Source organism: Conger conger, chromosome 13, assembly GCF_963514075.1.
Source record: "Conger conger chromosome 13, fConCon1.1, whole genome shotgun sequence".
Lineage (NCBI taxonomy): Eukaryota > Metazoa > Chordata > Actinopteri > Anguilliformes > Congridae > Conger > Conger conger.
In genome coordinates, this window is record NC_083772.1 from 28,841,022 (window position 1) to 28,853,714 (window position 12,693).

Sequence of the window (12,693 nt, forward strand, 5' to 3'; positions counted from 1 at the left end):
TGACAGTGATTATTTTATTTAAAATATTTGTTAGAGCAAAAACAAGAAAATGTGTCACCGCTCAAATACTTACAGACTGCACTGGAACCATTGTTTTACAAGCAATATCCCAACAGTAATAAACTGTGTTTGTTATATTGGGATTCATGTCACTTTTGTTGGTCCCACCACAAAGTTGTGCAAAATTGTGTGGATTAGAGATTGTGTAAATTAGAGCCGCTTTTAGACATCACATAGAACATTGCCATGTTGTGAAATTATTGCATAATGAAATCCAGCACTGGAGATCCAGGGTCCTGTTCACATATCACAATACATTTCTGTTAGATTTATGGCTTGTTTTCACTAGGTTTATAAATCCAGTTTAAGGAATTAATACAAATACAGTCAAACATATTTGAATTGCACCTGTATTCAACAGTACAATAACAATAACCATTCATGCCACTGCATATATTTTTAAAATGTTTTCACCACAATAGAATTAACAAGTGTTTGCCCCGAATGGTAGTTCAAAATGAGTCAGCGAAGTCCGAGTGCTTGAGGAAGTTCTTAAGGGTTGCCATCAAGTGGACATGGATTAATGAACATAATTTCTTACATTTTTATTTTCACAGATTGCTCTGTAGATCAGTGCCCAAAAATATATATATATTTGTGGTAAAATGGTGGGGGAAATCACTGAGATTTTACATCAGTTTTACCCATTATATGTTTTCTTGTATTTTGCTCAGGTCTGAATAATATTATGTAACATTTTGGAAAAAATATACAGAACAGTAAGCCAAAACTAGATGCTAAAATGGCAAAGATCTCCACAGCTACTGTGAACTTTCCAGGTGTGCTGACATAAGCTGGTATAAAGGTGATCCAGACTGCACAGAATATGAGCATGCTGAATGTGATGTATTTGGCTTCATTGAAGTTATCAGGCAATTTACGAGCTAGAAAAGCTAAAACAAAACACAATATAGACAGGAGCCCAATATAGCCCAGTACAGCCCAGAACCCCACTGCTGATCCTACATCACATTCTAGAATTATCTTTTCTTTGTAGTATTTCATGTTCTTGTTGGGGAACGGAGGGGATATTGTTAACCAAAGCACACAAATAAGGACCTGTATCAGAGTGAAAGCAAAAACACTCAATCTCTGTTGGAGTGGCCCAAACCACTTCATGATATTACTACCAGGAAGTGTAGCCCTGAAAGCCATTAACACTACTATTGTTTTTCCCAGAACACAAGAGATGCAGAGGACAAAGGTGATCCCAAACGCAGTGTGGCGCAGCATACAGGACCACTCAGAGGGCCGGCCGATGAAAGTAAGTGAGCAAAGGAAACACAGTTTCAATGAAAAGAGCAGCAGGAAGCTCAGCTCTGAGTTGTTGGCTTTCACAATGGGAGTGTCCTTCTTTATAAAGAACAGCAGAGCCACAAAGGCAGTAAAACAGGCTCCAAAAATGGAAATTATAACAAACATTTGTCCCATAACTTCTTGAAAAGACAGAAATTCAACAGTCTTTAAAAAACATTGATCTCGTTTAGAATTAGACCAGTATTCTTCTGGGCACTGAATACAGTCATTAGAATCTGCAAAAGAACAAAGATTACCTTGATTAGAAAACTCATAGTGATAATGTGTCCATATACAGAGCAAACATGTGTGACAGCATATTTAGCGTAATATAAAAAGCACATCAGGCTGGTCTGGGTTACCTGTAGCATTACTGATTTCTCCCTCAGCACAGGGCACACAATCATAGCAGCAGACAGGCCTTCCTCTCTGCACAGCCTTCCGGGTGCCTGGAGGACAGCTCTCACTGCACACTGACCTGGGTTTCTGTGCAACATGTTTCAGCTTTTAACTCAAAAGTACCCATCAACAATGTGACTTGTAAATACTTCATAATAATCATTGGCAGTATTCCGTCATGCTATAGTACATCAAATAGCCTACTGGAAACTGATTGTTGTCACAGAGAAATATGATATTTCTGGACAGTCTTCCCTTAGACATTTGATGTTTTTTGTTGGATTAACATTTGTAGGATTTTATAGTCTGGTACATGAGGACATACAGGCCCACATTGACTTGCTTCAATTTTGTCAAATTAATTAAGTTAATGATTTATCTCAATCAGTGAAATCTGCATATAGGAATACAGATTGTGTAATCCTGTGCTGTTATCAGTCCGCCTTTTCATAAAGTGCATAAACATTTACCTGTGTTTGCCCTCCTGCCCAAACCATACTAAGAGGACTCATCACAAACTGATGACCAGCTGGCAAAGAAGCATCATAGTAGCCAACCACTCTGAACTCAACTGCACCATCAGGACCAAGCTGCCAGTTCACCACCTCATATCTGGCTATTGGGTCTCCAATACTGTCAAAAGAGACTTTCTCGCCAGTTCCCAAAGTGAAATTGACTTTTTTGAGAGCCATAAGTACCTGTTGAGAAGCACACATTTCAGTAAAGAGAAATGCTTGGTTGCCTTTGTTCATAATTGTAATGCTATATGAGAAGGGCTTTTTGAGTTACCTGCCAGGGTTCTGGTTTCACACTGTTTGTGCAGCCTTGATGAGGTGTACATGCCAGCATGTCATGTAGAGAATGAGCTACAGCGTATACTGCTTTGTAAACATTGTTGGGGATTCTCAGCTCTGATACATCAGTGTATTGGTTTTCCAGTTTACTCAAGCTCTCAGATCCAGTGCATGGGGCAATGCGAGTTAGATTGTTTTCATTTTTAAGGGAACACTGAAACATATTTTCCCAAAAGTCGATAACAACAAGGTTTCCTGGATGTTGTGAGGGGTGAAGTTTTAGCAGAAATTCTTTGAGGCCATTTATTTTGCCTTTGGTGATAGCAACACCAACAGACCCTCCCAGTAGTCTATAGTTTATTTGTGTTGCGAGACTATAATCTGTTATCCAGGCCTCACTGCCTACCATTTGTAAACCTGTAATGTTCTGCAGGGTCAGCTGCTCTAGTAAACTCTTCATCTCAACCTGAGAAAAAAAAGCTACAATTACTTTTGCAGTACCTCTTTTGATAACTTCTACAACCTTCAGTAATTTCTCTGGCTCTGTTAGGTGAAATTTTTCAGAATACTCAATGCAGATGCCTTCTTGTTGAGCAGCTTCTATAAATGTGGCCATTCCGTTGTTGCCGTAGTCATCATCATTTCTCACGGCTCCTATCCAGGTCCAGCCAAAGTGCTTCACCATCTGAGCCAGTGCTCTGCTCTGATAATAGTCACTGGGAATGGTTCTAAAGAATGAGGGAAACTCTTTTCTGTTGCTCAGACATGCACATGTTGCAAAGTGACTGATCTGAAAACAAACCAGACAAGGCCACATGTAGCTGAACTTAAACATGTGACAAGTTGCAACTCAATCACCAGTACAAGGTTTCTTTTAGGGGGCAGGTCATGGTGACTTATGCTGAGACTTAAACTGTTCTGAAGCATTTTTGTTTGAGTCGTATTCAACCCCATACAAAGAAACCACCCCCTGAATAATCAGCTCGCTGGAAAAATGTCATGTGCTGTATTGCTAGAGTTTCGCATTTATGGAAGCACGAATGACACGGTAACAATTTAAATTAAAATGGAAATCATTTAACGGAAATTGCATTTAGCTTTCATTGATGTGAAAAAATTATGACAATTGAAATTCAGTAGCTCAGTTTCGGTTTTCATTTCAAGTTAATGCAGACCTACGCGCTTTATCTGACAATTAAACATTTAAATTTAATGTCCATTTGACTGTAATGTCCATGTGCCTCCCACTTTTTAAGGGACCAAAAGTAATGGGACAATTGGCTGCTCAGCTGTTCCATGGCCAGGTGTGTGTTATTCCCTCATTATCTCATTTACAAGGAGCAGATAAAAGGTCTAGAGTTAATTTCAAGTGTGCTATTTGCATTTGGAATCTGTTGCTGTCAACTCTCAATATGAGATCCAAAGAGCTGTCACTATCAGTGAAGCAAGCCATCATTAGGCTGAAAAATCAAAACAAACCCATCAGAGAGATAGCAAAAACATTAGGTGTGGCCAAATCAACAGTTTGAAACATTCTTAAAAAGAAAGAACGCACCGGTGAGCTCAGCAACACCAAAAGACCCGGAAGACCACGGAAAACAACTGTGGTGGATGACAGAAGAATTATTTCCCTGGTGAAGAAAAACCCCTTCACAACAGTTGGCCAGATCAAAAACACTCTCCAGGAGGTAGGTGTATGTGTGTCAAAGTCAACAATCAAGAGGAAACTTCACCAGAGTGAATCCAGAGGGTTCACCACAAGATGTAAACCATTGGTGAGCCTCAAAAACAGGACAACCAGATTAGAGTCTGCCAAACAACATCTAAAAAAGCCTTTACAGTTCTGGAACAACATCCTATGGACAGATGAGACAAAGATCAACTTGTACCAGAATGATGGGAAGAGAAGAGTATGGAGAAGGAAAGGAACTGCTCATGATCCAAAACAAACCACCTCATCAGTGAAGCATGGTGGTGGTAGTGTCATGGTGTGGGCATGTATGGCTGCCAATGGAACTGGTTCCCTTGTATTTATTGATGATGTGACTGCTGACAAAAGCAGCAGGATGAATTCTGAAGTGTTTCGGGCAATATTATCTGCTCATATTCAGCCAAATGCTTCAGAACTCATTGGACGGCACTTCACAGTGCAGATGGACAATGACCCGAAGCATACTGCTAAAGCAGCCAAAGAGTTTTTTAAGGCAAAGAAGTGGAATGTTATGCAATGGCCAAGTCAATCACCTGACCTGAATCCGATTGAACATGCATTTCACTTGCTGAAGACAAAACTGAAGGGAAAATGCCCCAAGAACAAGCAGGAACTGAAGACAGTTGCAGTAGAGGCCTGGCAGAGCATCACCAGGGATGAAACCCAGCGTCTGGTGATGTCTATGCGTTCCAGACTTCAGGCTGTAATTGACTGCAAAGGATTTGCAACCAAGTATTAAAAAGTGAAAGTTTGATTTATGATTGTTAGTTTGTCCCATTACTTTTGGTCCTGTAAAAAGTGGGAGGCACATATACAAACTGTTGTAATTCCTACACCGTTCACCTGATTTGGATGTAAATACCCTCAAATTAAAGCTGAAAGTCTGCAGTTAAAGCACATCTTGTTTGTTTCATTTCAAATCCATTGTGGCGGTGTATAGAGCCAAAAAGATGAGAATTGTGTCGATGTCCCAATATTCATGGCCCTGACTGTATGTTTTTTTTTTTTTTAACCATTACATTTTCATAATAGACATCCTGCTTAGGAAACCAAAACATGGCATACAGTATATACCTGTACATATTTCAGTTACATCTCAGTGAATTATTGTTTGGTAGTAGGGGAGAGCATAGGTAAGTTGTCACACTGTTAATTTCCCCAAAACAAGTCACTCCCTCAAAAATGTAATAACCATGATCTGAGGTGAGGACAGTTTTCCTATTTTTCACCTTCAAACTTAAAAAATGGCACTTCATAATATATGTAATAAAAAATTTTTTGGGATGAATGTTCAAATTTATACTTTTTTACTGAGTAGAGGAGAGAATTTATTTTGATTCTTTAGCTGCAGTCCTATGTTAAACTGACCTTATAGAGCTATAGCTAAAATTAGCAGGCATGTCATTGTCTTAATGATTTTCACTACAAGTTCTCACATGCAACAACTTTGCCCCACTATAAATTGACACATATAACTTGCTCTAAAATCTTTGTGATATTGCGTAATCATTAACAATATGCCCCGGTCTCCCCTATGTATAAAGGCGATAAAGGAACTCTTACCACTGGAATTTGAAATAATCCAACAGCTGCTGCAATTGCAATGGAGTTAGTTGAAGTGGTTGCCCCGATAATGGCCTGCACTACTGCAGGTGAGGAGCATGATGTCTCAGACAGTGTTTCCTCATAACCATTCATCAGAGCCATGGCCGCGCTTAGAGAAAATATAGTAGAGACGCAGGAATCATATATCTTATATCCAAGAGATACACCTGGGAGGAGGTCAGTTCTGTTGTTTATTTCTTCAATGGCGAAGATCATGGTTTGGGCCACTCGGAATCCTCCAGAAATAACTCTATAAATTATACATTATGTTGATTATTTAAGTGCCATTTTAATACATCCGAAGATACACAAACCCTTAAGAAAGTACTCTTATTTAAAAAGCACTCACTTTAAAAATGCTGCTCTAATTTATTTGCTTAAGCGGAAAATAAGGACAACAGAGCCTTCAAATAACAACCATTACAAACAGGTGTTAAATGCTCAGTCTTAATTCTACTTACCCCACACATTGCATTGGCTCTGGTGTTCTTGTGTATTGTATGGTCATTTTCATGATTTCAGTGTACAGGGCGAAGAGCCCACCGATGTTGACATCTCCGTGTTGATAGAAGCTGGGCTTGGCTGCCCTCCCCAGTCTTCTGCATGGTGGGGTCTGTGCTGCAGCCCGGAGGACTGTCAGTGCCAGCAGAATGGTCTGCAGAGCCATCCCACTGCACAACTGAGATCCAGCACTGCAGTGTACCAGGTTTAAATACAGCTGTTTTAATTCTCAATCGTATTTGTGATTCTCAAAGGCATGACTGAGTCCCAGGATATTGAAGGAGGGGGAAACTGTATTGGCAGTGAAAGCATTCTGGAGGTAAACAATTCCAAGAATAAATTGAACAATTGCCAGTTAAAGTTTAGATCATATGGTCCTGTCACAAAAATAGCAAGAATGACAATTTTGTATAAGTTTGACAGAAATATTGCCTTCACTTATCCACTTTTCTGTCAGATCAGAACATCAATGACCAAGATCATAGACATTCAGATTTTTCGTAATTTGATCGTAATTTTCTGCAGTTGTTCTACAATATAACCTCAATATAACCTCAATAACCTCAATATAAACCACAATTGCAAAAAAAGTTGGGAGTTATTTTCCCTAGTCCCAGGCATCATATTTACAAAGAAGTTGAGTTAAAACACTAAATATGAATTTCAATTGAATACAGGTCAAAAAGGATTTGCAAACCATTGCTTTCTGTTTTTTATTATATTTTACATTTAACTGTTTTTGGAGTTTTGGTTAGCACTTATCCAAACAAGTTACGAGTGCTTCACAAAGATGGACATTTAAGGTGAACACATAATTATTGGATAACGTTGCTAAATATAAGCTCTGAGTCCATGTAATCTGCCTCTTTGACACTGAGCTAAAAGCCTTTGGACACCTTTTGAGAACACTGTAGATCTTTTAAACTACTTAGGTTTTAGTTATGTACGGGTCATTTTGCTGCTCAATCCCTCTCCTTCTCCTTCACTATTGTATACTCTCCACTTAAGCAACACTTTTAACACTGTCATAAGTTCCTATTTTCTGAGTATATCAGTCAGAAGCAGCTCATTGCCATTTTAGTGTAGCTTAATTAGTGTAGCAATTTTCCCGCATTTCACAGGTCCGCATTTCACCCTTTCGTCACCCGCCTGCTGAACCCAGGTATAAGGAGTGAGATGCAGCCCAGTCTATGGTATATTGCTTATTTTGGGGCTTTCACATGTAATTGTGTGCATGATCAGCCTACTCAAAAGCAGTTTTTGTGTATCTTATGCTGTTTGGTTTGTTTTAGACATGAATCCCATAAGCAGGAAAAATGCATTAGCTACATTGCATGAATTATTGACTGTTTTTTTTTTCTTCTTTATCATTTTAATTCCTGTATTTATTTCAGTTTTTACTTGTTTATGGCTGTTCTTTTACTAGACTGCGATCCCTGGGGTCAAGTATTTTGTTCTTTTTCTCCCTCCCATCTGTAATGAGAAGAATGGCATAACGCAACTTGAACAATCTTTTCATTTTTATTACGTGACAGTAGTTAAAATGGTAAATACAGTAGGCCTACTGGCACAAATTATGGATAGACTGCATTTGTCAACTCTATTTGCCGATTAATGCAATATTTTGCAACAATTCTCTTAGCTAATAAATGTAATATCAAAATAATACGAAGACATAATTGCCGTTTGTGTAAAAAAAAAAAGCATTGATCATTACATCGACCATTATGTATTGGTTCATACCAACATAATTGAGTAGTCTTATGTACCTTACTGTTAAGAGAACTAAACTGCAATATTTCCAGTTGTCATGTGCGGAAGCTACTAGCATACAGTGGTGTGAAAAAGTGTTTGCCCCCTTCCTGATTTCTTTTTTTTTTTGCACGTTTGTCACACTTAAATGTTTCAGATCATCAAACAAATTTAAATATTATTCAAAGACAACACAAGTAAACACAAAATGCAGTTTTTAAATTAAGGTTTTTATTATTAAGGGAGAAAAAAAATCCAAACCTACATGGCCCTGTGTGAAAAAGTGATTGCCCCCCCCCCCCCTGTTAAAACATAACTTAACTGTGGTTCATCAAACCTGACTTCAATTTCTCTAGCCACACCCAGGCCTGATTACTACCATACCTGTTCTCAATCAAGAAATCACTTAAATAGGACCTGCCTGACAAAGTGAAGTAGACCAAATGATCCTCAAAAGCTAGACATCATGCCGAGATCTAAAGAAATTCAGGAACAAATGAGAAAGAAAGTAATTGAGATCTATCAGTCTGGAAAAGGTTATAAAGCCATTTCTAAAGCTTTGCTACTCCAGCGAACCACAGTGAGAGCCATTATCCACAAATGGAGAAAACACGGAACAGTGGTGAACCTTCCCAGGAGTGGCTGGCCGACCAAAATTACCCCAAGAGCGCAGCGACGACTCATCCAAGAGGTCACAAAAGACCCCACAACAACATCCAAAGAACTGCAGGCCTCACTTGCCTCAGTTAAGGTCAGTGTTCATGACTCCACCATAAGAAAGAGACTTGGCAAAAATGGCCTGCATGGCAGAGTTCCAAGATGAAAACCACTGCTGAGCAAAAAGAACATTAAGGCTCGTCTCAATTTTGCCAGAAAACATTTTGATGATCCCGAAGACTTTTGGGAAAATACTCTGTGGTCTGACGAGACAAAAGTTGAACTTTTTGGAAGGTGTATGTCCCATTACATCTGGCGTAAAAGTAACACCGCATTTCAGAAAAAGAACATCATACCAACAGTAAAATATGGTGGTGGTAGTGTAATGGTCTGGGCCTGTTTTGCTACTTCAAGACCTGGAAGACTTGCTGTGATAAATGGAACCATGAATTCTGCTGTCTACCAAAAAATCCTGAAGGAGAATGTCCGGCCATCTGTTCGTGACCTCAAGCTGAAACGAACTTGGGTTCTGCAGCAGGACAATGATCCAAAACACACCAGCAAGTCCACCTCTGAAAGGCTGAAGAAAAACAAAATGAAGACGTTGGAGTGACCTAGTCAAAGTCCTGACCTGAATCCCATTGAGATGCTGTGGCATGACCTTAAAAAGGTGGTTCATGCTCAAAAACCCTCCAATGTGGCTGAATTACAACAATTCTGCAAAGATGAGTGGGCAAAAATTCCTCCACGGCGCTGTAAGAGACTCATTGCAAGTTATCGCAAACGCTTGATTGCAGTTGTTGCTGCTAAGGGTGGCCCAACCAGTTATTAGGTTTAGGGGGCAATCACTTTTTCACAAAGGGCCATGTAGGTTTGGATTTTTTTTTCTCCCTTAATAATAAAAACCTTCATTTAAAAACTGCATTTTTTGTTTACTTGTGTTGTCTTTGACTAATATTTAAATTTGTTTGATCTGAAACATTTAAGTGTGACAAAAAAAAAAAAAAAAAGAAATCAGGAAGGGGGCAAACACTTTTTCACACCACTGTATCTTCCTCACTAATTACATTACATTACTGGCATTTGGCTGACGGTCTTATCCAGAGCGACGTGCAGTTGATTAGAATAAGCAGGAGACAATCCTCCCCTGGAGCAATGCAGGGTTAAGGGCCTTGCTCAAGGGTCCAATGGCTGTGCGGATCTTATTGTGGCTACACCGGGATTAGAACCACCAACCATGGGTGTCCCAGTCAAGTACCTTAACCACTGCGCTACAGGCTGCCAGTAATATAACATCATTTAGTTCTGCTCAATATCAAAGAGACCGATAAACATGGTTATTATTATTTTTATCTGGAGGGCAGGCTACGTCGATAAGTAGCATAAAATCAAGTTCAAAAAAGGTCTTGCCACAAAGAAACAGGGCAGAATCTTCAGCTGGAATACCACGTTCGGGAGGAGAGAGATGCCTAAGCCTTCACCTCCTATCCGAAAACATGGGGGCGACATGGCTCAGGCAGTAAGAGCAGTCGTCTGGCAGTCGGAGGGTTGCTGGTTCGATCCCCCGCCCGGGTTGTGTCGAAGTGTCCCTGAGCAAGACACCTAACCCCCAAATGCTCCTGACGAGCTGGTCGGCTCCTTGCATGGCAGCCAAATGTGTATGAATGGGTGAATGAGAAGCATCAATTGTACAGCGCTTTGGATAAAGGCGCCATATAAATTCCAACCATTTACCATGTACAGAGCATGTAGCTCACTCACACACCTTGCTGAGAGCTCCTCTTTTAGCAAGAGGAGCTCTAGCTAGGGGCTTAAAATGGGGGCTCTGTAAGAGTGTTCAAGACTTTCCTCAGGTCCCATGAGGAGACCATACGAATGTTTGGCGGGCACAGCCTCCATGCCCCTCTCAGAAGCCAGGTGACAAGGGACAGAGAGCCCACCATCAGGCTATCGACAACTTTTCTCCCTGTTCAAGGTCAAGCCCAGCTTGCAGAGCCAGCTCAGCCTCTGTATCACCCCTGGCCCACTGTTGTGTTGGGCGTGGAGTGAATGCCACATTCATAAGGGGAACAGGGAGCCAGGGACAGGCCAAAATGGAGAACCTTGTGCACATAGGCATTGCCTTAACAATAAAAATGGAGGTACTTCCTGTGCTCCTTGTGAATAGGAATATGGAAATAAGCATCACAGAGCATCACAGTCCCCATATCTTACAGACAAAAAGAGGCATGGCTGGGTAAGCATCTGAAAAGGCAGACGCTTCAGACGACGTTTGACCCTTTCAGATTGAAGATGGGCTGGGCTCTTTGTATAAGGAAATAGGTTGAATAAAACCCCTGTCCTATCGCCTCTAAGGGAAGGACTATTATTGCTCCTTTTCCAAACAATACTGAGAAGTCCACTGAAAGAGAGAGGTGCTCTGCTGTTGGGACAATCCCCCAAAAATGGGGAGGCTTGGTTTTGGAGCGAGTACCCTGATTTCAGCGTGTTGAGTGCCCAAGGATACCAGGTACCCAGTCACCAATGAAACAGGTATTGTGGCGAAGAACCAGAAGAAACTGTCAAGGATGACCTTTGCCTTTGGAAGGCTGCACTGTGGCCGAGACATTATACCACATCATATTTGGGTATTTAAAAAAACATAAATACAGAAACACATTTTTTTTTTCAATGTCACTGTTAGGTGGGCCAACAACTAAATAAGTTATTTAAGTTACAGTTGTAACTTGTCATACTGTATAACAATGATGATTTTTATTAAAAGATTTGGCTGAGATTCTACCTGAATGCCCAAATCATGAATTAGGTACAAACATGCCCTTTCTACTAGCTTGGGAGAATGAAGGCAATCCACGTTTCTCCTCTAAAACACACACCTGCCAGCCAACTGATTTTCACATTGCACCCATATGCACATGCAGAGCAGGTTCATATGCATGCACACATATCCATGGTCCAATTATGCACTGCCCCAGTGGGGCTGCTGGCCATTATCGGCACTGGTACAGGCCAAATTCAATCCAAGGCGGTGGTGCACACTCACTAGCAGCAGCGCTTTTACCAACCAGTTACCCAGCAGCCCCTGATCACTAGAACTAATTAGGAGTCACATTCCAAACCCAAGCCTAAAAACGCTTTAACCATTTCAATCCAAAGACAGCAATTAAGAAAATAAGATGGGGTTGAAATTATGGCAACATGGTTTCCTGCCTTACCATACTCTCACTCCCCTGGTATCTCCTTAATGCAAGGATTGAGAGACACCAAATTAACAGAGGTGACATATTCTGAATTGTAATCTAAAACTTTGAAAGCATTTGATTGAGGTGACTGGTAAGAACAAATAGTAGAATTATGGCAGCGTGGCCTTGCCATTTTGTGTCTTGGCATAATTTAATTCCCCCATGTTCACATTAAAATCAAAACGGTGCACTTTTGCCAGCAAGTTTCCAGAGGAACTTGTCCAGAACAACATCTTATTCACGCATGAACCGTAATGAAAAACATTCTAGAACATTTGCCAGATGCTGATGTGAATGAAAGGAGCTCATAAGAACTGACAGACTGGCATGATTTATTCATTAAACATTTGAATTGTACAGCAACTTTTCATACCACTGCAAATTATGAATGCACATAAAGTTTGACATTAAGTGAACATAGATTTCTACATTATTTATTTAACTTATACACTCAGTGAGCACTTTATTAGGTATGTATTACTTATTTTTTTGACTTTTTATAGACTGTAGCCTATCCACTTTGATGCATTGTGTGTTCAGAGATGCTCTTCTGCATACCACTTTTGTAATGTGTGGATATCACTGTCACCCTCCTGCCAGTCTTGACCAGTCTGGCCATTGTCTTCTGACCTCTCTCATTAACAAGCCGTTTCTGCTCGCAGAACTGCTGCTCCCT

At 40.3% G+C, this 12,693-nt stretch overlaps 1 protein-coding gene across 1 annotated transcript; it reads right to left on the reverse strand.

The window, feature by feature from the left end:
* Positions 1-678: 678 nt before the first annotated feature.
* LOC133108162 (extracellular calcium-sensing receptor-like) lies at positions 679-6,532 on the reverse strand. Its single transcript, XM_061217599.1, has 6 exons — positions 6,327-6,532; positions 5,824-6,115; positions 2,545-3,339; positions 2,226-2,453; positions 1,719-1,842; positions 679-1,592 (listed from the first exon to the last, which is right to left on the reverse strand). Exons 1-6 carry the CDS (start codon positions 6,530-6,532, stop codon positions 679-681), a joined length of 2,559 nt encoding a protein of 852 aa, XP_061073583.1.
* Positions 6,533-12,693: the final 6,161 nt, after the last annotated feature.